At 33.4% G+C, this 25847-nt stretch overlaps 1 protein-coding gene across 1 annotated transcript; it reads right to left on the reverse strand.

Annotated features, from left to right (window-relative positions):
• Positions 1-1631: 1631 nt before the first annotated feature.
• On the reverse strand, positions 1632-25418 carry LOC143045152 (embryonic protein UVS.2-like). The gene is made up of 12 exons (XM_076217458.1): positions 25269-25418; positions 24657-24714; positions 18492-18544; positions 17828-17906; positions 10060-10183; positions 9077-9252; positions 8105-8323; positions 6911-7099; positions 6374-6538; positions 4199-4319; positions 2943-3117; positions 1632-1949 (listed from the first exon to the last, which is right to left on the reverse strand). Exons 1-12 carry the CDS (start codon positions 25347-25349, stop codon positions 1788-1790), a joined length of 1602 nt encoding a protein of 533 aa, XP_076073573.1. The 5' UTR covers positions 25350-25418; the 3' UTR covers positions 1632-1787.
• Between the last annotated feature and the right edge of the window lie 429 nt (positions 25419-25847).

The following is a 25847-nucleotide window of genomic DNA, read 5'->3' on the forward strand; positions in this document are numbered from 1 at the left end:
AATGGACTTAGTTTTTTTGCAAGAAACAAAACATTCACTCTGTGGTTTAAGTTTTTAAAATTTTTATAATGTTCTTAAACTATCCTGGATTTCTACCAAACTTAAACAAAATCTTGTTTCTGATCATAAGATATTATTCAGAAGTAAATTTTGTGAAAAAACAAAATCACTTTTTCCGTATTTTACTTATAAATGGACTTAGTCTTTCTTGCAGTTAACATTACATACAGTCTGCAGTTAAAGTTTATAAAACATTTATTAGATTCATAAACTATCCTGGATTTTTTTACTAAACTTGGAAGCTTCTTTCAATCAAAAGAGAGTATCGAGAGGGAAATTTTTATTGATGTTTTTCCTCATTTTTGTTGAGTCTGCGATTAACAGCAAAAGTAGGCGAGACACTGGGTTCCGTGGAACCCTTACGAATTTTTTAATCTGAAAACGGAAGTTTTGTTTTAATAATTTGTTGACAATATTTTGGTCTTAAAGCAAAATGTATAGATTCAGTGTAAGACTAGTTTTTAGGGACAACACCAAAAGACCAGTATGTAGGATAAAGCAAACATGTAATTCACAAAGTAAAGTATGTGGCTGCTGGTTTTTTTTTTTTTTTTTTTTTTTCATTTGTGTTTCGGCTTGCAGAGTTTTAATCTTTTATACCTGTAAATTATGCGGTTTATTTTCCAAATTAAGTTAAGAGGAGGCTGAATATCATTGATATTACTATGTCAAGTAAGTTTTCATAACACATTTCAATTAAAACTTGATATAGCTCCTAACTGGGATACAATTTAAAGTAGTTATTAACTTAAAGTTGTAAAAATAAACTAAATAGTCTCAAAATAAAATAAAGTTTAAAACAAAATTACTATATTATTAAATGAATGCAACACAAAGAGATTACAGAAGGGCACTCAATGAACAAAAGACAAACCACTGTCGGGGAACAGATAAAACACAAAGGACTAACAATAAGACAAATAACACTGAAAACTAAAAATAGATAAGAAACATGGATCAACAGTACTTGCTTCTTGTAAGACACTCCCCGTAAAAACAATTTGATATGAAGACAAGCTTTAGGTTTTGAAATTTCCTTCATGAGGCAATCTAGGCTGTGTTGGTATTGTGTGGTGGTTTTTTTTTAAACTGAACTCGTATACAATATTGTTTAGGTCTTACTGATGCTCGCCTCCGCGGGTTCGAAATTTTCTTGCTGCGTTAAAGACCCATTGGTTGTCTTGGGTTGTTTTGTGGTCTTTGTTTGGGTTGTAATGTATTTGACCCATTCGCCATTTCCATTCTCAATTCTGATTTTTGCATAGATAACTAAAATCGTAATTATTTTGTTTCTAGCAAGAAACAAAGTTCCGTGTCCCTCAAATGTATCTTTTAATTTTTCAGAGATAAGTTATAAGAATATAACTTCTCATAGTTTATCTTAAAAAACATACTTTAGTGTTCTCTCTATCACTCTAAATTATTTTTCCATGCATTATCTATTAAAATCTGAAAATTTTGCGCAACCTGTTACAGTAGCTTGAAAACTGAAGTCTTCTGTGACTCATACTTTTTTTATTATTAAATTAAAAAAAATATTTTTTTCTATAAAATAAAAAAAATGATAAATGATGTTTTTATAAACTTTTCTGTAATCTGTTCAGATAACATAACAAAATGAAGAAACACAAAATACAAAAATTATATAACACACAATGGTACAGAATTCGAAGTAACGCAATAAACTCAAATTGCGTTGTAGTATTCAATGTTTTATAAATGTTCATTTATCCAACCGGTTGAGGAACTATTGTAGAAGCATGTTTTTCCAACCAATCTTCGTATGTTTTTATTTGATTGCATGATGCAATTAAAATGTCATCAACGGCAATATCACTTTCCCATGGCGTTGCACTTTGTCCTATGTCCACTTCAATTATAATGTCAATCTATAAAATAAAAATAAAGTCTATCGTGAGCAATCACTGTATGAAGTTATAACTTATAACAAAAAAAAACATGTGAAGAACACGTTTTAGTTTTCCTGTTACAACTGTTAAAATGCATGGGGTTGTGGCTTTTCCATTACTTAGCTCTGTTTTTCTATTTGTCGTGACCACAAACACTTTCACTTTTCCTCGATCGAATCGGTACCATGTTTCAGTTTTCACTGTATTTTTTTTGAAATTGCAATGAGTAATACGACGTGTTCCAATGATGGGGCAGAAACTTCTTACCCTTCCGGAGCACATGAGTTCATTACCAGTTTTGTAATTTGTTTTGACCATATCGTTGACTTTTTTGTTGGGACCTTAAGACTGTCGATTGGCCCTTTTTTTTATTTTTCTATTTCTTTTTAACATTAAAGAGCTGCAGTCTTGCTATGGTAAAATTTAAGAGATTGTATAACAAAGTATAACTTTTTGCTAGATTATACTACGAGTACACTAGAGTACACAAAATCCACATATATTGACATTGGCCTAAAGTAGTTAAATTGCAGATACCACGTGCATATTCCTTAAAAATGTAAACTGCAAGGAATAACTTTCACCACAAACACTCACAAACGAATTCCGAAATTTCTTGTGGTAGCATTGGTAATTTATAAATTAATATTTGGTTGCTGCGGGTCTATGAAATAGCCGTAGAACTCCAAATGCAGCTTTAACTTAGAGGCCAAGCACGGACTTGCATTTTGATTACAATGCAAAGCAACCGACCGTGCAAGGGTTGTATAGCCAGTCAAGGTCGTTAATAACTTCCATCATCATCATACTCTGTACAATATGAAATCTACTGATCAGCAGGAAATTCCACAAAATTAAATGCAAAGTTAAAGAGTAAGGGCCTGCTAGAAATGCTAAAAATATTATGCAACTTCTACATATTTTTAACGATTTAACTTTTGTCACGATTTTTAATATTAAAAAATAACATACCATTTTACCCATTGAATCTGGCTTTATTTGTGTTGAAATAATTCTTCGTATCCATTTCTGTGAATTTGTTCCATCATCTTTCCATATCAGTTTTGTTTGTGAACTGTTTGAATGTGCTACGTAAACCTGAAGTGAACCTGGGACTATTCCTTTGCCATATGTATTAGAATAAAATCTGCAATATTTAGCAAATTTGATTATTTTTGGGGTATCAGATAAAGTTTATCTTTGCTAGCCAAGGGTTGCAATCCATTCCTCCTTCTATCCCTCTTTCTATCCAGAGAGGATTGGGCTGGAACGTAACTCTTGGCTAGCTAAATGAATAAATTTATAATATTTGTTTTTAATTCTTAAAATAACAAACAGGATGATTAAGTAAAGTGTTCATAGCTTAATTTCTTTCTTATAAAAGATGGACAATATATTGTTGAATAATATAAAGTTACGGTTGCATACATTTTATCACGATACCGTTAATCATGTTCCTCTAAAACATTTGCTTAGAAAATGTGTTTTGAATGGTTTTACACTAGTAATTTTGGGGCCCTTTATAGCTTGTTGTTCGGTGTGAGCCAAGGCTCCGTGTTGAAGGCCGTACTTTAACCTATTATGGTTTACTTTTTAAATTGTTATTTGTATGGAGAGTTGTCTCATTGGCACTCACACCACATCTTCCTATATCTATTATTTGACGACTACTACGAATATGATCCAACTGGCCCGTACTCTTTTCTTCGTATGCGACCTATCAATCTAGACTAATCATCGGGTTTGAGCAACACAACGGATACCAATCGTGGAGCAGGATATCATTACCATTCTGGAGCGCCTGAGATCACCTTGGTTTTTGGTTGGGCTCGTGTTGTTCAGTCTTTATATTTCTATATCGTGTTTTGGATATACTGTTGTTTATCTTCAGATCGTTTTTCGTTTTTTCTGGTATGGTATTGTCAGATCGTTTTCTACTTCTGGCATTGATCATCCCCTTGATATTTTTGTCTCTCTTTTGCGTTGTTTGATTATTTTTATTTAGTCCTATTTTCACGGTCTTTCATACCACAAATTGAATACCTGACATAATTCTTTTACTTAATACGACCGTAGAACTTTGGATACATCAGCTTTTGCCCAATAGTCACCCTTACACACACATTATGCTAATATTTTGCCACGTATACTAAGTATATAGAGGATTTCAACTTTTCAAAAATGCCTTGTTTCGTCAAATTGATCAGGATTTTATAACATAAACTTACGACATGCAGACTCCTCCCTGAACATCGCCGTGACTGATATTAGAATTCCTTATCCTGAATTTTCTTGTTTGGTTTTGTGTTGGTTTGGATTTTTCGGAACTTTCAACATACATATAAAAACCTTAAAATAATACGTAATTTTTTTTAGCGTAATTTAGAAAACTGCAAGGGTTCATAACAGCTTTCGAAATCAACACTCTTTTGCTATACTTTTTATTTTTTTAATCGGAAATTTCTAAATATTTTATAGAATTATATGGCAAGGGTGTAACGAACGACATATTAAGGTGAAAAATTAACATCGTACACGATTGATAATGATTTACGTGTAACGCAGGGTTAGGCAAATCTAGTAAGTATAGTGTATATTAAGCCTCGGTCACACCTCACCAGATAGCACGAACGGACGCTTAACGGATGAAAATAAAAGTTGTCCGTTGACAAAGTTGTTATCCGTTGGGAGTCCGTTGATGTACTAACCGAGTAAAACGGACGAGTAACGAATGCTTAACGGACACACACCGGATATGCAACGTACGAGAAACGGAAACGTACCGGACATAACGGATGTCGAACGTACATCCAACGGACGAGTACCGCATAAAACGGACACCTAACGGAAGCGTATCGAATAAAACGGATGAACAAGATGTACGGAAAAATTAAAGGCGACAATAATAATATGTAAATCGCATAAATGTTCAAAATGTTTCTGTGTAACTGGTTTTGGTTTGTTCTTTAAAATGTCACCAAAGGGCAGTTTCTGGCCTGAATAAGAGCTGCTTGATTGTGAAGACGTGCCATTACTCTAAGATCGATTATGAATAATAAGAATTCATGAACCTTAAAAAAGGCTAATTGGAATTTCTGACGCGAAACTTTTTATTGGCATTTGTCCGTTTCAGATCCGTTCATCATCCGTTTTATCCGTTATACGTCCGATAGAAGTCCGTTTCACATTCGTTCAACATCCGTTTTATCCGTTAGACGTCCGTTAGAAGTCCGTTGGTGAATTTATCTGCCAGACCTCCAACGGATGTATAACGGACACGTAACGGATACAAAACGTAAACGAAACGTACGAGTACCATACAAAACGGACGTCTACCGGACGTTCAACGGTTGGACGTCCGTTCAAAGTTTTGAACATGCTCAAAATTTTCCACCGGACATAACGGACGTCGACGGAGAAAACGTACGCTAAACGGACATGCAACGGATATGGACGGACGTCTAACTGATAAGAACGGACATGAACGGATTGAAAAAAAGTTATCCGTTAGGCATTCGTTCGAGCTATCCGTTATGGTGTGACCGAGGCATTAGGCATCCGTTCGAGCTATCCGTTAAGGTGTGATCGAGGCTTTAAGATAAATATACACTTCTCTAGTGGGTTCAGCCTGAGACATATATACAAATTATATTGGACTATTAACTTAAATATGAAAAAATATGCTATCATTGGACTATTAACTTGAATATGAAAAAATATGCTATCATTGGACTAACTTGAATATGAAGAAATATGCTATCATTGGACTATTAACTTGAATATGTAGAAATATGCTATCATTAGACTATTAACTTGAATATGTAGAAATGTGCTATTATTGGACTATAAACTTGAATATGTAGAAGTATGCTATCATTGGACTATTAACTTGAATATGTAGAAATATGCTATCATTGAACTATAAACTTGAATATGTAGAAATATGCTATCATTGGACTATTAACTTGAAAATGTAGAAATATGCTATCATTGGACTATTAACTTGAATATGTAGAAATATGCTATCATTGGACTATTAACTTGAATATGTAGAAATATGCTATCATTGGACTATTAACTTGAATATGTAGAAATATGCTATCATTTGGACTATTAACTTGAATATGTAGAAATATGCTATCATTGAACTATAAATTTGAATATGTAGAAATATGCTATTTGTAGAACCAACTATAAAGTTGGGAAGTGTTCGTTGAATGGCTTTCCCATTACAGACTAATAGATGGAGAAGTCAGAATGTAACTCGATGGTAATCAAAAATATGAAAATGGAAAAGTAATAGAAAGCAGTTACAAGTAAACACCGAAACGAATCTGATTGGTCAGTTCAGCTGGCTATATATAATGGAAATGTAATGTTTTGTCAGAATATTAATACCTTACCTTCTGAAGTTTCCCTAGTATGATCAAACACAGGTCCAGTTCGAGGTGTTTTTGTTGATCCAGCTTGTTTTGACCACTCTTCATAGTCTTGATCGGGGTCCGATATATCAGGGGTCCAATTGCAGGTTCCAGGTTCGTCAAAATTACAAAAGTTCAGAACATTATCTGTTGGTAAGAAAAGTAAACAAACTGTTGAGATTTATCTGTTGATAAGAATAGTAAACAAACTGTTGAGATTTATGAAGAAGTAAAAATGTATGTGATAATATATAGGAAAGGTATAACTGCAATTTTAGATACAAGTCGTGAGGTTTGTGTTTTCAGTCTTAGCTAGTTATACTGTCGAGTGTTATGTTTATACTGTTTGTCAATGACTATATATTGTATCGTCTTTTTCTGTTAACAACCTTGATGCTTTCGTAGTTTTTGACTTATAATTAATAAAATGTTTAGTAACCTCTTAGTCACTTCTTACTCAATAAATATACATTGCATGATCTAGCTTTGGAAATATTAATGATGACAATAAATTCTTACTTGTAGGTAAACACAGTGGCTCATCACCAGACCAAGTTGCATCATTTCTGCAAAATCTCTCTGATGGACCAACCAATACATATCCAGCGGAACAATTATATTGTATTTTGGAACTAATTTTTCTGTCTGAGAATGTAACGTTTCCATTCCTTGGTGCTATCGGCTTGGGACACATTTCTTCAACTTTCTCTACAAAAATAAATAAGATACAAAGATTTTTTAAATAATTTTATTTTATTTCCGTATTCTTCTTATCTAATCTTGCAAATTTTAAAACATAGCAATGTTATATCGACAGATAGTGCAAAAAGAAAAAGAAAACGATGCAAGGGTTACGAAACATTGTTTTCGTACCAAAATATATATATTTTCAAGAGTTTTGAACCATTATAGGCCTATATAATAATGTTGAGAAGGGAATCAAAGAACAGCATTCTGACCAACCGTGCGAGGTTTTGTATAGCCAGTCAAGGGCGGTTTTTTTAAACTTCCATCATACAAAAACAGAATAACTTTATACTAAATTAAATCACAAAGGAATGTTTTCATTACCATGATCTCTAAACCTAACTATCAGATACTTTAAGATTTGTGTTTAACTGAAAATCTCTTTTTGGTGGGTATATGCTATTTTGCTATTGGATATTTCCCTCTATGTAGTCGCACAGCAAAGATTGACTGGGGAACTGAAATATGGTGTGATAGGTCCTCTTCCAACCGGCAGTAAAGCTCTTTCCCTTGCCAAAGTGAGGAGTTATGCTGGCTGTGCTGAATGTACAAGTACGCAACCACGTCCAGTCAGAATAGAGATGCCACTTCTAAAGAGAGTGTCACGCTCTCTGCAAATTCAGAAACAAAAAACCGTTTAGGGAGTACGTACGTCATGTATGGTCTGTTGCGTGGCAAAATGTATATCCCTTTCCCAAAAAAATCATTTTCTAGAAGCAATTCGCATTTTACGGAATTGTATCCCAGGCGGCTTTTATTACAGCACCTATACCTTTTGTATTTATTGTTAAGTTGTTTTTGTCCTGAACATGCATGCCACATTTACCACTGGACGTTAAACAACCAACAATCAACCAATCTATTTTGTATCTTTTATTGGGAAAAGTATATTTCTTAATAAAAGATGTTAATGATGAGACAGCGTCTTTTATTTCTATTGAAAAATGCATTGCCTGCAATACATACCACAGTTATATAATTTTTGTATTCTGTTGATATCCTTCTCTGTTAAGTAGTCTCTCTGACCAATCTCGCAATCGACATGTTGTCTTGGTTCAAATGTATGCTTCAATGGGTCAGTTGAAAACGTCGTTGGAGAGTAATGCATGATTGAACAATAATCATATGCATGCTCCAGTAGTAATACAGAATTTGAAGGCATTTTGTAGAAGTTATATATATACTCTGAATAAGAAAAGATATCGTATAATGTTTTAATCAGGAAGAAAGTAGTTTTGATAATAGCATTTACCAATGCTAATTACTCCCTTGCATCACTAAAATCTAAACCCTTTAACATTACTAGTAATCAAGTTTCAAAATTTTACATTCATTTCACCTACATCTCTCGTTTTAACCCACCATTTTTTTTTTGAAAAATGCCTGTACGAAGTTGGGAATAGTGCATTTGATTTTCACTTGTTTCGTAGTTTGAAAGCGTTTGAATTTGTCTTTCTTACCTCCCAATTTTGAGTTGATATTTTTGTTATTCTTTTTGTATAAGAAAATGTATACCTCGATCTATGATTAATAAAGTGAGTAATTGAATGTGATGTTTATTTAGACGATTAAGCTTCATGTTAAAATTTGATCTAAAATGATAGATAAACTCATCAGTACCAGGCTTAAAATTTGTATATCAGATGCGCGTTTCGTCTACAAAAGACTGATCAGTGACGCCCGAATTCATAAAAATAACTGATAAGGTGAGATAATTGATGCACTACTATTTCATTTAAAGTATTATACATGTATATTGTATGTTAACAGACTGCCTGATATAGAAATATCTTTGTCTTTCGCAACAACATGTAGATGAATTCTAATCACTGACCGGGTTCTGTACTTGACTGAGAATCTAAGCTTATGCAAAAAAGATGTTGACAAATATTAGTGATAAGAGTTAATATCGTGATATCCAATAATCATATATATTACCTTTTAAAATATTTTTTTCGTACACTATTATATATTCATCTCTATCTGGTCGCGTATGCTCGTGCCAGAAACCAAGTGTATGCATCAATTCGTGCATGATGGTACCATTTTTTAAGCATTTGTCACCAAGGTTTAATATCTGGGCGCCACCGGTCCTGCCAATAGCACTGTTACATCTACAAGAAGACAAGAATTGTGCAACCAATGCCACTAGTGGTAAACTCACTTCATAATACGAGTGTCTTTATTTGCAGTAAAAAAAAAAACAATTGTCAAGTATCCTTTGTTGCTTAAAAGAGTTATGATAATTGTTGTCCTTGTGTACATGCAAATTCATATTTAAATCCTGATCAGACGAATTTTGAAAAAGCAATTTATTACTTTAAAGAAATTTCTGTTAGTGACATAACGCAAATTATATCTGAATCTGCACAACAGTATGGGCCATATTACCGATTTCAGTACATAATTCGAAGTCAAGATAAAGATATAAGCATAAAGGGACAAGGGCGAACACATAAAGATAACATAACTATAAACTTCAAAGTATTGAGACGGAGTCAGACGTATTGAGACAAAAGACAAACTATTATTATGTTATATACTCTTCTACTTTGTATATATATATATTCTTAACTCTACGTGACGCCCATCAATATGTATCGCAGGCTAGCCAGACAAATATAACAAAAACTAATGATAATGCAAGACGGACGACAGTTGACTAGTGGCTAAAATAAATGCCCACAAATGTTATCAATAGCTGCGCGCACACGTAATGATTTTTTGCACGCAATTGTAATGCTAATGCGCACAAACATTATGCAATGGTTATTGCAATTTAAATCTAATCTTTTTTTGTGAAACTTCGACACTAATGATATAACAATTAAACATGGGGTGTACGATAAAAATTCAAGTCATTTGATTAAAAATCCAGTCAAAAACAAACACAGTATTATATGAATACTATCAATACATACTCTCCTGCTTTCTGTATGAACACAAAGTCTTTTTCAGTTGTTCTTGGAATAAATGTGACACAACTTCTTGTTATTTTCATCATGTCTGTAATGACTGATACAATATAGTTTTGTTCAGTAAAACCTATAAAAGAACAGAAGATACAATCTTTGGTGGTCGATTTTTATATATTAAAAAAAACACTTAAAAGGTAATATATTAGGAGCCGAACTACTTATTCGTTCATTGACGGTTATATTATGAGTTTTTGCATGATTCTTTGTAGTTTTCCCTATTTTCATAATAAAATGTTGCATCGACTTTTTATTTGTGTTTTGTCTATTTCTTTGTCGTTAGTTGGTTTTTTCTTTGAAAACAAATGGAAGTATAATATCATCTCATCAATGCTTTGTATTGATAATTATGTAACGTGTACACAGGGTAAGCGTGTCTATTTCAATTTAGAATGAGTACGTTACCAGTTTGATACTGGATCCAAAATTGCTCTATTTACAAAACATATAACAAATAATCTTTATTCAAATATATACGTCAATGAACCAAAATATGTACAACTGCTCTTTGCAATCTTTAATAAACTATCTATAAACTATTCTACTTAAAATATATACAATTGGTACAAATTTGTATTATTACAAATGTGTCCTTGGGTCAGGAACAAACTTGTCCTCCTGATACAATAATGTACCCTACAAGTTTACGCACTTGTCTTTGTTCCCTTGGTACAATTATGTACTTTACAAGGTGGTCACACAGACTCACACTTGTCCTATACGGTACAATACGGTTCAACTTGTAAACGTACAAGTCCGTATTTCTAACAGGAACCAACCTGTTCTTTATTACACTTAGTAATATTATCTAATAAATCTAATATGAACGAGACTACGATCTCGAATACCAACGTACCGTACCTTGGTCTTATGTCTACGAAGACTTATGACAATCGACCTTGAGCTAGGAATCTCTCCTGCTTATATACCCCAATGGTAGCTGTACCATTCTTGAAGAAGGGGTGTTCTACCAAAGTGTCTCGTTACTCGTATCTGAGTTTCATAAGGAACACCCCTTTACATTCGACCTGACCCAAAGTTTACCCGCGAAACATCCAATTCTTTACTATGTTTTATTAAGGTATATATACAATGCATAACATAATGCTTCTACCGAACTGTAACCAATGAAAACAATTTAACCTTAGATACAAAATCATCACATAACCCACGCCTCAAAATCACATGCGTCCCGCATGTCCAAAATTAACTTTTAAACAGATAAAGCATAGAAGTACTATATACACATTTTTGTTCATTTAAATATACTAAAACTATTTAACAATATAATCTGCCATCCAAGCTGGTTTTCGCCTTGTACGGCGCCCTTCGTGACTACTTTCTTCAGTTTCTTCAACAGGCAACGTTGACTCATGAACAGCAATGTCTTGTGAATAAGGAGTTTCTACTTGGTCGTTTTCAGCTGTATCATTTTCAGTGTCTAATGGAACAAAAGTGTTATTATCCGAGTCTGTCCTTAATGTCTGTTCGTTCTTTTTCTTAATTCTGTCGACATGTATGACTTGTGGTTTCCCTCTATATCCACAGTCAACTTTATATGTAAGGTCACCATATTTGTCGAGAATTTTAAAAGGACCTTTCCAGAAACTAGTCAGTTTTGAAGACATCCCAGGTTTCTTTACTGGGAAATAGACGTATACCTCATCATCTTTTCTGAAATTTTGATATGACAATTTGAGGTCGTGATAGTGTTTCTGTCTTCGCATTTGCCCTTTAATTTTACCTCTGACAAAACTGTGGGAGTGTTCTAACTTCTCTTTAAGCTCCCAAGCCCATTTATGTGCAGGGATATCTTTAACTGATGGTGGCATTTCATACATGATGTCTAAAGGGGTTGATAGTTCCCTACCTAACATGAGACTATTTGGAGTTTGTCCAGTCGTTTCGTGCTCGGATGCCCTATATGCCATCATGACAAAAGGAATGTATTCATCCCAGTCTCTCTGGTTCTGTTCCACAAATGAACTTAACATTGTTGCAAGAGTCTTATTAAACCTTTCCACCATACCATCAGATTTTGGATGATATGGAGTAGTACGTGTTTTCTTAATGTTTAGAATACAACACATCTCTTGAAACAACAAGCTTTCAAATTGCCTGCCTTGATCTGAGTGTATCCAATGAGGAACACCAAATCTTACAATGACTTCTTCAACTATAATCTTAGCCACAGTCTTAGCTTCCATATTTGACATGGCAAAAGATTCCGTCCACTTTGTGTAGTAGTCAGAAACTACCAAGATATATTTGTTACCACTCTCTGTTTCTGGCAACTCACCAAGGATATCTGTAGCTATCCTTTCCATTGGTCCATTAGCTTCAACTAAAGCCATTGGAGCTCTTTTGGACTTTTGTGGACTTTTTCGCTTTGCACATTTGTCACATCCGTTTATGTAAGTCCTGACGTCATTTTGTAACCCAGGCCAATAATAAGATTGTCTAATTTTTGCCAAAGTTTTATGGATACCCAAATGAGCAGAACATTTATCATCATGGGAAAATTGTAAAACCTTTTTGCGTTCTGATAAAGGAATGATAGCCTGCATTTTTACAATTTTGGTTACAGGGTCTTCAAATCGTCTATAAATAAGTCCATCTCTTAACTCTAAGTTGTTCCATTGATTCCAAAGCGATCTCAAGAAAAATCCCTTATCAGAAATATCTTTGTAATCAGGACGTTCATCTTTTTCTACCCATTCTGTCACTATTTTCAAGTCATGATCATTATTTTGAATTTCCTTTAAAGACAGATCATGATCTTCACTGTCATCATCTCTGTCGTTACTACTATCAAAACGGGTGATAGCATTAACAGTGTCATATTGGTCTTTAGTCTCAGTCTCTTTTTCTAAACCGGAATGATAACCACATTGTTTACAAGGAATGCGACTAAGTGCGTCTGCATTCCTATGTTGCACTCCTGGTCGATGTTGAATTTGCATCTCAAATGATCCTAATGTCTCTATCCATCTAGCTATCTGTCCTTCTGGGTTCTTAAAGTTAAGCAACCACTTTAATGATCCGTGATCAGTTCTTACCGTGAATTTTCTACCGTAGAGGTATGGTTTGAAATGTTTAACAAAACAAACCACAGCCAGCAACTCCTTGCGTGTCACACAGTACTTTCGTTCTGATTTTGAAAGTGTACGACTAGCATAAGCCACAACATGTTCAAGCCCTTCATCAGATTTCTGAGTCAAGACAGCTCCGACTGCCAAATTGCTTGCATCAGTATCCAAAATGAATTCTTTATTAAAATCTGGATATGCAAGAACTGGTGCGTTTATTAACTTGCCTTTCAATTGATCAAAAGATTCTTGACATTCTAACTTCCAAACAAATTTTGTTTCTTTCTCTGTTATTTTGTGTAATGGTTTAGCAATGTGGGCAAAGTTTTTGATAAATTTTCTGTAGTACCCACAAAGACCTAAAAAGGAACGAATTTCAGTTATATTTGTAGGGGTTGGCCACTCTTTTACAGCCTTAATCTTGTCAGGGTCGGTTGATATTCCTTCCTCAGAGACAATATGTCCTAAGAAACGAACCTTGGTGGTACACAAGGTGCACTTCTTCGCCTTCAGCTTTAAACCAGCCGATTTAAGCCTAGCAAAAACGTCTCTTAAATTATCAAGCATACCATCTAGTGTTTTTCCAAAAACGATTATATCGTCAATGTAAACCAGACATGTCTCCCACTGCAAACCAGCTAGTATGGTTTCCATCAATCGCTCAAATGTCTGTGCAGCGCAACACAACCCAAACGGCATGACCCGAAATTGAAATAAACCCCTTCGCGTTGCAAAAGCGGTTTTGTGTTTGTCATTTTCGGCCAACTCCACCTGCCAATATCCTGAACAACAGTCCAGAGTACTATACCATTTATTTCCTGCTAAATGATCTAACGAATCGTCAATCCTCGGTAAAGGATACGCGTCTTTATTAAGGGTCACACTATTTAAGCGTCTATAATCTACGCAAAAGCGATAAGTGTCGTCCTTTTTCTTAACTAAGACTATCCCTGCCGCCCAAGGACTGTGTGAGGGTTCAATAATCCCTTTTTGTAACATTTTGTCAAGGTTTTCATTTACTACCTTGTTCAAATGATAAGGTGTACGACGAGGTGGTTCTTTAAATGGCCTTGCGTTTCCCGTATTGATTTCGTGTTTTACGAGATTTGTCCTTCCCAAGTCAACATCAGAAGAAGCGAACAAGTTCTGATTTTCTATCAACAAAGATTCTACTTTTTGTTTGTCTTTCGAAGTCAATTCATCTGATGTCCTGTCTAACAAATCTTGTAAATCTGGTCTAAGTCCGTCATGTTTCTGTTCATTTGAACTAATATTACCATCTAGTACTTGATCAACACCAGACATTTGGGCTATAGTGGTACCGGGATAGATTGTCTTAGGATCTAGTTCTGTGTTCATTAATCTAACAGGGACTTTTTCGCCTGACCTTACCAACGTTCTAGCAGTCAAAATGTAGTCTTTCCCTGCATGCTCATTTGCTTCTAACAAAGCATTGTCAGCAGGTAATTTTTGACCGTCTGCTAAGCAAACCGTGCCACTAATGACAATTTCTGACCTTGGCGGTATAACAACCGCTTCTGAAGCAACCACTCGGTAACAGCCTATTGATCCCTGAAAACACAAATCTACCTTAAAATCCCCAATACAAAAGTGCCCATTCTTAACATCAATTAAACAATTATGTCGTTTCATGAAGTCTAAACCAAGTATACCGTCAACTTGCAGATCAGTCACAACAGCTTCAGTTTGCAACATATTTGGACCGAAATGCAGATTGAACCTGCCTTTTCCACGAAGCTCTAGCTTATTGCCACACACTGACCTAACAGTTGTCTTAACTTCGCTTAGATATGATTTATCTAATGGAGTCAACATATCGTATAACTTGGAAGATACCAATGTCAAAGTTGCTCCTGTATCAACCACAAACTTGGCTTCAATGTCTCCTACATTTAATTTGACATACATACCAGCATCTTCAGATGCTGTTGTAACCGCACCTTCATTTGTCTTACGGTTATTTTGTTTCCTAGTTTTTATTAATGTTTTGACCGACCCATCCCCCTTATTTTCATTATAATTGTTCTGATTTCTTCGGGGTAGGCGACAGTCCCTTGCTAAATGACCATATTTGCCACAATTATAACAACCCTTATTTATCCTCTTACTTTGGGTATATCTAGTTTTAGCATAAGAAGACCCCACATTTGTACCACTAGTTTTTAATTTTGCCATTTCAGTCGTAAGAGTACTTAGACTTTTCTCCATTGTTTGCATCCATGATGCAATGTCTTTCGTTGGTGAGTTACTTTTTGTAATCTTTTCTTCCCTATCGAACTCGTCATCATTCATAGTCTGCCGTAAATAACCTCGTCCCTCTCTTACTTTATTTTCGGCTTTATTGTACGCCTCTAGTTCAACAGCAAGTCTTACGGCATCATTTAAACCTTTCGGTCGCGATTGTTTTATTCTGAGTCGCATTTCCGAATCAACGAGCGCGTCAATAAACTGCTCTTTTCCGAGAGTTTCACGTACGTCCAATGGGGCAGTAGGATATGCCAAGTTGGACAATCTTCGAATTGACTGACCCAATTCGGGAAGTGATTCGCTGGCTCTCTGACGTCTCTCTTTAAACTGAACTCTGTACAACTCAGTTTGACTAGAAGGCGCGAATCGCTCTTCAAGTGCGCTGACTAAATCAGAAAAGTTTTGTCTTTTCTCACTTGGTAAATCTCCAAGTACCGCTTGTGCCTGTCCCATTAACGATACCGCTAAGTATAACCCTTTTCGATTTTCCGACCAATTATTTACAAGTGCACACATTTCAAAATGGGACAAATAGTCTGTCCATGATGTGCTACCGTTATAGTGACATGGTTTAATTTTCACACCAGAATTATCTGTGTTACCAGTATGTCGGTACTTTGATTTGTCAGTTTCGTCTATTTCCCTAATGTAACTATTGTCTATGGGTAAAGGCAAAGTATCCCCTTCCCTCAAATCATTTTGGGAAAATTTTACAGTTTTGTGCGTATTCGGGTTGTTGAATGTTGGTAAATCAACTTTTTCATTATCTCCCTTTCTTGACAATGAGGACCCTCTTGATCCCAGACCCGAATCATTTCTTGATACAATATTATATTTTTGACGAACACCTTGATCTTTGGGTGTTGACGAAACAAAACTATTTCTATAAGTTGTTCCTTCTTCCATATCATATATTTGTTTTGTGTACTCGTCGATTGTATCATCAAAAGACATGTTTGTACTTTAATTTGCGGTTTAACCATGCATACACAATATAATAATGTCAACACAATGTCATAAATGTACAATGTAATAAATGTCAATCACAAAATTGCCTGTACCACTATCGATCGTTAATCCCTAATGTAAATAAACCGTGGGAAATTTAAAACATTAACAGGACAATTTTGATCTGTGCAAAAGTGAACAGTTTGAACAAAAATGATCTGTGCAAAAGTGAACAGTAAGTTCTCACAGGACAGTTTGGATATAAGTTTATTAGATGATCAAATTTGGATATAATCTTTCACTATGGATTTAAAAATGAACAATTTGGATCCCAGCGCTAGCCACCGAATTATGTAACGTGTACACAGGGTAAGCGTGTCTATTTCAATTTAGAATGAGTACGTTACCAGTTTGATACTGGATCCAAAATTGCTCTATTTACAAAACATATAACAAATAATCTTTATTCAAATATATACGTCAATGAACCAAAATATGTACAACTGCTCTTTGCAATCTTTAATAAACTATCTATAAACTATTCTACTTAAAATATATACAATTGGTACAAATTTGTATTATTACAAATGTGTCCTTGGGTCAGGAACAAACTTGTCCTCCTGATACAATAATGTACCCTACAAGTTTACGCACTTGTCTTTGTTCCCTTGGTACAATTATGTACTTTACAAGGTGGTCACACAGACTCACACTTGTCCTATACGGTACAATACGGTTCAACTTGTAAACGTACAAGTCCGTATTTCTAACAGGAACCAACCTGTTCTTTATTACACTTAGTAATATTATCTAATAAATCTAATATGAACGAGACTACGATCTCGAATACCAACGTACCGTACCTTGGTCTTATGTCTACGAAGACTTATGACAATCGACCTTGAGCTAGGAATCTCTCCTGCTTATATACCCCAATGGTAGCTGTACCATTCTTGAAGAAGGGGTGTTCTACCAAAGTGTCTCGTTACTCGTATCTGAGTTTCATAAGGAACACCCCTTTACATTCGACCTGACCCAAAGTTTACCCGCGAAACATCCAATTCTTTACTATGTTTTATTAAGGTATATATACAATGCATAACATAATGCTTCTACCGAACTGTAACCAATGAAAACAATTTAACCTTAGATACAAAATCATCACAATTAAAATAAGGTTATTTCAAACGACAAGAAACATATTAAGTTGGTCTGGAAAATGGTTATAAAAATGCACTGGACTGATAAAAATAGAAGAAGTAATCTTTGTCACAACAAAAAGAAAACAAAACAAAACCATTTTGGGAAAAATAAATCACTGCATTTTTTTTCTTTCTACATACAACCAACCTTGTAATTAAGTTTCTTTAAGTCTATTGTATACTTAGCATTAACATTTGCTAACTTACTGTAGTTATTGGGTGCAAATGTATATGGAATTACATTATTGGTCCATGTTCGTTGATAATTCACCACAGAGTTACGAACCTATAATTAAGATACAATTCAAAACGTGTTGAAATGAATTGTGTAGAAGAGACAAATTTTATTAACAAATACCAACAAAACTGTTATCAGTATCATATTTTGTGTTGTGTCTTGCTATCCGGTTTGTTTCGAAAGTTGAAGGGCGTTGAATTAATTACTTAGTATTTAACCACAGAAACTTCAAAATAGACGTTTGTAATTTCTCTGCTGAGCATAAGGGAGTATGAGCAAATATATAATATACTTATAAATTGTCTCAAAATATAAAATGCGTTCTTGCATCATGGCTTTCGAATCAGGAAGAGTGTGAGGCTTTGCGTTGATATCAGTTTTCTCTGTAAACCTTTTTCCGTTTGTAATTTTATATTTCATTTTCAAATCTTTCAGTAACCATCGTCATTATGATCACGAATGATCTCTTGGAAGTCATCATACAGGAAGATGGTTGACGAAGATGGTGAATACGAATATCTGATGATCCCTGATGGTTATTATGTCAAACAACTTAAAGATATAAAATCATAGTTTGTGTATTATAAGTGAATTCAGTATCAGACGCATTTATGTTTTTGAACAGTTACTTACATCACGTTGAGCTTCTAAAATGTCACCCTGTATTAAACCTGGAGTATCTTTTCCTGAAATTATTGGATAATATTTAAACAAACAATCCATGTAAGATTGGTATGTTTTAGGTGATAAATATTGAAGTTATGCTAATATGAAAGATAGACTGCATGTGCAAAAACAAATCCGGCGGTCAATCGCAATCGTCAGTGTTATAGATGACCTAACGAGATTGTGGTTATAGTACGAAAAATGAAACATATCCGTGGTCTTCTGGTACACAGAAATAATTTCATAGCGATCATTCAAATCATGACGGCGCCAACACATTTGAAACGAAAAGATGGCTTCGTTTATTATGATGAATAATTGGTTCAATAGCTTTCTTGTCTCAATAACTCGCTATTACACAGGCATCTCTATTTGTTTACCTATATGGTGCCTGTACTCTATCATCTGAAATTCATGAAGGAAATGCAAGGCATGGAATATCGTTTCAACAGAGAAATATATAATGTGCATTTCTTCATTCAAATGGAGTTAAAATTGAAAGAATCTTTTTCAAGATAAGTTATAAACTTGTCCTCCCTTACAAGTTCTAGGCAGGTATTAGTCAAGATATGTTTTATCAAGTGAGAGGATAGCATCGTCTTTTCTTTTGATATTTCTTTTGATTCTGTATAAATTCTATTTAATACGATACAAGAAACAAGTCGGCGACAAGAGGAGCATATTTGCTTTCCATAGGACACTGGTTAGTACTCCGTTAAGGGCATACGATACAGTTATAGGGGAGGTAATGACGTTGCTAACGTAAAATGTTATTTTCGCGACGTCAAACTGTGACATATCGGGAAAAGATGCATTTTTCGACTGATTTTTATCATTCAAACTGATTTAATTTGAAAACGAGTTCATGGACCCCTATTTTTCAAAACAGCAATTTGTTTCATTTTGCAGGGAGATTATGTGACCCAAATTTTATAAAACTGTAAATAGAGGATTTTTTTTAATTTTGATAAACATGCAGCATAAAATGACGTATTTTCTTCAATTCATGAACATTTGATAAATATGAGTTATTTCTGAATAAAAAATGCACAATGTTTTAGAATACTTATAAAATACAGAAATTACCGATTATTTAACAAAAAAACAATTTGTGTTTATATTTTATAACAAAAAAGTTATGTCTTTCTTTCGAAAAAGAAATTACGGCCACAAATCTGAATTTTGAGCAAATATACAAAATTTCGACCTCAGTTTACTCAAAAAGTAGCACATGAAGGTATATTTTTTATAACATATTTGATTTAATCAGGTAAAAAATAGCCTATATCCAAATTTTCACGAACTTGTAAATACAGGATCAAAACTGTATCGTATGCCCTTAAAGCGCCCATTTTATGACGTTATTTTGTCCCTCCGTAAGAAAGCAAACCCAACGACTTCCAGTTATATACCCGTGGCTTGTTATACTTATATCTGAGAATTTTAGAATTCTTTATTATCTATATTTTTAATTTTTATAAAGTTTAGTACATATGCACAACGATCGTGATCGTACCGGCCGTCCATAATGTTTTCTTCGAAAAGCTGAAATTTCCATTGATTGATAAGGGAGCTACCATTAGATTTTTATGGGGGGGCTAGGATGAAAAATTTTGTCCTGCAATTTTTTTTAGCTGTATTCTCTGTCCTGCCTTTTTATTTTTCACTCTGTTCGGTCCTGTCTTTTTTTTTTTTTAGTTTATCCTGACTTTTTTTTACCTAAATTGTCGTCCTGACTTTTTTTTTTTGCAAGCGTCTCATCCTGCCTTTTTTTTTACTCAAAACTCCTGTCCTGCCTATTTTTTTCAAATTTCATCCTAGCCCCCCCATAAAAATCAAATGGTAGCTCCCTAAAAGACCAAACAGGACAAAATATTTAGTACAGTATAGAGTGTAATATGAGTTAAATTTGATCATAAGGTTACCATAAATAATGTTGTTTATAACAATGGTCATTTATTCCAAGTTACATCAGTCTGAAAAACGAAGCAAAGTTGAAAACTGCAGAGATTTGTTAAGCGTGTAATCTCCGTGGAATGGCCAATTCTTAAAAAAACATCAATTATGAAAACAAATTTCACATTCAACAGATCGATATGGATGTCAACATTAAATTTTAGTTTAACTCCGATCTTTAGATATACATATTATGGTTTATAAATGACGAAATCGTCGAAATGTAACCTCCGTGGAATGTAATCTCCGTTGAAATTTTGGTAAAGAGTGCTTTCTATCACGTCCGCACTTGCCAAATAAACATATTAGATAGTTATAATGGATGGCGGATAATCACTTACAGATCAATAATATATTGTAATTCAGACGACATAAGAAGACAACATGTAACATTTTTATAAATCAATTGTTTGGTCCATAATTGTTTGAGTGTAACAAAGTTGCTTCTTTCTCAAATCTAGATGAAGAAAAAACAAAACGAACCGGATGTTTTTATATCAATCGTAATGCATGTAAATAAGTTATACCTGTTTTCAATATTCAAGATATGAAGCTTTATGATTAATATAAATTTGATACCGAATTCAATACGATTTAACAAGTATGCAATTGCAAGAAGCCATAAAAATTGCTCTTTCTTTTTTCGTGTTGCACAAGCAGAGAAGCTTTTAGCTTTCATCAAAATTATGACGTCGATAGAAAGGGCCCGATATAAATTCCGTTACATTAATTAACAACACCTTGTACAACATTCTTTTCGGAATTAAAAGGAGTAAGATATAGATTAAACAAAACTATCCGTCACAATGCTATATATATATTACGGTCTGTATTAGGGGAGGAGATCTACATTTCTGCATTCTGTATTTCTTTTGGCCATTTTTCTCTATTCAGTTAGAAATATATGCCCTTCTCTGTAAAATTCTTGGGTTCAGTTCCTGTATTTCAAAAATTCCGTATATAAAATTTTGACAAGATATATTGTCTTGTCTGTATCAACAACATAAGTATGACGACACTTCTCCGTATAGCCCCTCTTTTTTATTCTGCCACTGTACTGCATAAATGATACCACGTTTGAAATAAGTATAAAACTTGGAGAAAAAAAAAAGTATTTCAAATTCTTCGAAATAAGTTGGATAGCTGGGATCATAAACAAAAGTAAAGATGATATGAGGTATATTTTATCATATTTTCCTTGTGATTCGAGGTACTGGTAATGAGGAGCTGAACACAGTGACAGTACCGGTAGCTAACCGACATTAAGAGAAATCTGAAATCGGATAAAATAAAAATTTGATCACCAAAACGATTTTATCATTGATTACTCATCTGTCCAACAAAATATAGAAAGAAACATTGCTTATCAATCAATTTGGTGAATATTATGAAATATATTTAATATGTGTTGGTACTAAAAAAATGTTATACCCTAAAATATTGAAGACAATGTCTTCCGTCCTCGAGCATCAGTATGAAAATTTAAGACGTACGAATTATGACAATGTTTTGGTTCTGTAAATCCTTACAATTCCAATCAATGGTCAATTTATATATTTTGGAATTAGACAGATACCTATGGTTTTATACTCTATCAATCAATGTTACATTCGACTGATTTGAATATTTTTTGTGTGTCATTTTCGTCATATAGCTCATCAACTCTTTCTATTCTTTCATATCTTTGGATTTCAAATACTTGTCGCTGGGCGTAAATGATGAAGATAAATCAAAAATAGTGCTCGCTTCGGACGCATGGAATTTATAACTTGTTTTTTTTTCGGCCACTATTGCAGATCTTTTTGTTGCTTATCGGATTATCGTGGTCTGACATCTGTCACGAACTATTTTTTTTTCCAGGTGAATAAAATTAAATAATTGCTGACGCAATGCACGTGAAGGATGTAAGGTTAAATTTGTCTACAATAGGAAACGAAATGAAAGTTAACTCATGCAAGATCGTGATTTTGGCGAAAAACAATGATGCTTATATGAATGTATAAAATTTGCATCGCTTATTTCATTTGACCAGTAGCGTTTACAACCAATTTGAAAGATCAACGTTTCTTTCGAAATGATCTACTAGAATATTGTCAATAATGAATTTAATATGCAGAAAACGTAAAGTTTCATTAATCTTTAAATCATTTATTTCTGTTATTTTCAATTCACCATATTCTTAAGTTTCAAAATTATTTTTTAATCTATAAACCACCTCCTATATCTTGAATTATTTCAAATAACTAAAAAAAAGTATATGATATACAAACGGAATACAATGCACAGTTCTATTAGTATAAGAGGATCTACAAAAAGAAACTGTGGTCGTTACTGGTTGTCTACAAATCAAAGTTGCGAGATTAATAGGCTACAACTAACCACCAAAGAGGATGAATAAAATATATATGAATAATGATTTAATATTTTATATTTTGCTGGATAATTTTTTTGTCGTGTCTCTCTCATCACTGTTTTTTTTAAATATTTTTATTGAACCTTTTTAAATTCTTTATCAACGACAACGCATGTAACATCTTATTTATGTTTTGAATATTCTTCTCCCGGTCATAAATCTGCATGAAATATTTGTCACTGTACGTTCAGAAAACATCAATCAAAAAAGCATATCTCCTCTAAAATTGTATTAATATACAAAGTGTAAACCTTTTCAAATAAGTGATTCGTTTAAATTCTAGTCAGATATTATCAGTTACACAGTGTGTTAGTGACCTAATACAATAAATACGGGGTCAGTAAATTCCATAAGGGATTTGAGCGAAAATAGAACCTCATATGGAATTTACTGACCCTGTATATATCGTATTAGGTCACTAAACACTGTGTCACGAATTTATCTTGCCGACTATCTTTATTAGTAGAATTAATAGACACTTCTTGTCTCTCCTATTTTTTCAAATTTACAATACATAGAACAAAAAGGTATTAAGGAATATCAAAGGAAGTAACCTATCAAAGATACAAGATCATACAAGGGTTGTGCTTCGGCTTCGAAGACATTTTTAAAAACAGTTCAAAGCAAGAAATTCATGCGTTATACGCCATACTTGTGCATTTTGAAATTAAAACAGTTGATTTATATATATGTTTTCGATATCAATATGACCACATCAATTATAATTCATGGTAACACAGAATGGTAAATAGGATGATGACGAAAAGGAGGAGGATTCAGTGGCAAATTATATGCGTATTCGTGTTGAAAGCATGTTTATACGATTTTATTATTTATCTTGCTTTGTACAAGACTGATATGCTGAGTCGATTGTTTATCGTACAAGTTCGCACAGAAAAAACTTTTTGAAGATTTATCACCTTAATTTGTTTTAAGGAGATAAAAAAAAACCTTATATATATAATAATAATGCAGACATGACTGAATATCATACTTAAATTTCAGCTAACAAGAAAAAAGAAATAAAAGTTTACGTGAATCAATATTTTTTTTTAGCATTTTGGCATTGAAAATCACGACGTCAAAGGAAATAAAATGACGTTAAATGTATTTTTTATTGTTTTTTCATCTAAACTGTCTCGATCATTACAAATTAACGGTAGCACATTACATGCTAAAATTTATAGGGTGGATAGAATACACTATGAAGATGTTCTATGTTCTTTATAAACAAGTTTTGCTGTAATTTATATTTTATCATTTTTTACTCCGACGTTGGGCGCTTTAACGGAGAACTAGTGAGGAATGCAAATGTCTTTTGAAAATCATGTCAAGACATAATATTAATGTGTGCACTGTTTAGCAAAATATGTTGATCCAAATAACACATTTGTTTCCCCCATGAATTAAGTGGCAGCATAGAAAATTTTCTCCAGGTCTGGTTTATGCCAATGACATGTATACCAATAACATAGATTTGTAAAAAGAATCCCACAGATTCCATCTTTTCCGCGACGATTAAGTTTATCGAGCACTCCCGTATGTGTAATGAAATAGTTTCTGGCAATGGTCGGTGTAATGGTTATAAATTGAATACTTTTTATTGCGTATCATAGTACTGAAATGCAAAACTAAAACCCTAAACTGTTCTAGAAATATAGATCATTATGAATAAAGAAATTCAGTGTTCATAAATGTAAAAAAAAAACCACTTTACATTTAGTAAGACGTATCATGAATAAATAAAGATGTGCATATCTTACCAAAATTCTGTTCTGGTAGTGTAGGGTCATTTTTCATTGCCTTGAGGTAGGCAAAGATCTGTAAACAGATTTTGCTTTCATAAAATCATGTTGAAAAACGTTTTGTATTAAAATAAAAAAATAAATAAAAAAAATTAAAAAGTTATTGAATTATTGCTTTTATTAAAAAAAGAAAAAGAAAAAAGAATTAAGTTAAGTCTTATCGAACATGCATATTGAATATTAGTGAAGTGATAAATAAAGTTGGAGCCTGATGTCCCATATAACACACCTAACATACAAATGTTCGTCTCCGGTCACTGTATGACATATATGGACTTATACGGTCGATAAAAACAACGACACCCACGTTTTCATTCCAGTCTGTTTACATATTATCCGTAAAAGTTCAGAAATATTATGATTAATAAGAAATACGTCCAATCGGTTAAATAATGAAATTCAATAAAAGTAGCTCATCGATAATTAAAGCTTGTAAATGCTAAAAAAAAATCCCGAACAAGCAATCTAGCGATATTACACAAGACGTAAAAACAAAACATAAAAAATGTAAATCATTAAATTATCTTAAATTTTATTTTTTTAGAATGGCAGTTTAATACACATATATACCTCAGATTCTGTCGGGCGACTTTGAACATTTACCAAGCACATACATAAAACTGCAAAGATTTGATTGTCCATGATCGACATACTGTCGTAAGAGGTTCTGTCTATATAAATACGGAAGAGTACTAAGTTTGTTTTAATGTAAATTAAAGTAGGCCAACGGTTTTGATAAGCGGACACCCCCCTGTAAGAACTTCGATACCCGATTAAGAGCCTACATTTACGAAATTCCATGTCAAATGTTTTATTTATATAAACTTTGATAATCCTATTTATGATTTGATCACGGCGTTTGCACGTTGTCAGCGTGGAAACTTAAATATGTTACGGATTTTCCTGATTTATAATCTGACAATTTGGTAATCAAAACTTGTTAGCAATCCCAGGCTAGACTTTTTAAAAATTGTTACTTTGAATATTTTTAAATCATATCCGTGTTTTTTGTTGACACAAACCTTTTTAATAGAGGCACTGCAAACTTAATTCCTATTTATTAAACAAATATGTCTTACTGCAATAATTTATGTTTAAAAGAAGGGGTGTGGATTATAGTCTTCAATGATTTCAATTCGTTTAACCTAT

This window comes from Mytilus galloprovincialis, chromosome 9 (assembly GCF_965363235.1).
Source record: "Mytilus galloprovincialis chromosome 9, xbMytGall1.hap1.1, whole genome shotgun sequence".
NCBI classification, from domain to species: domain Eukaryota; kingdom Metazoa; phylum Mollusca; class Bivalvia; order Mytilida; family Mytilidae; genus Mytilus; species Mytilus galloprovincialis.

Excerpts from the sequence above, each read along its gene's own strand:
- LOC143045152 (XM_076217458.1), bottom strand. The coding sequence starts at position 25,349 with ATGTCGATCATGGACAATCAAATCTTTGCAGTTTTATGTATGTGCTTG. Across the intron at positions 4,320-6,373 it reads TACTAGGGAAACTTCAGAAG|GTTTTTATATGTATGTTGAA; the intron begins GTAAGGTATTAA and ends TATTATTTTAAG. Across the intron at positions 1,950-2,942 it reads CAGATTCAATGGGTAAAATG|ATTGACATTATAATTGAAGT; the intron begins GTATGTTATTTT and ends TTTATTTTATAG.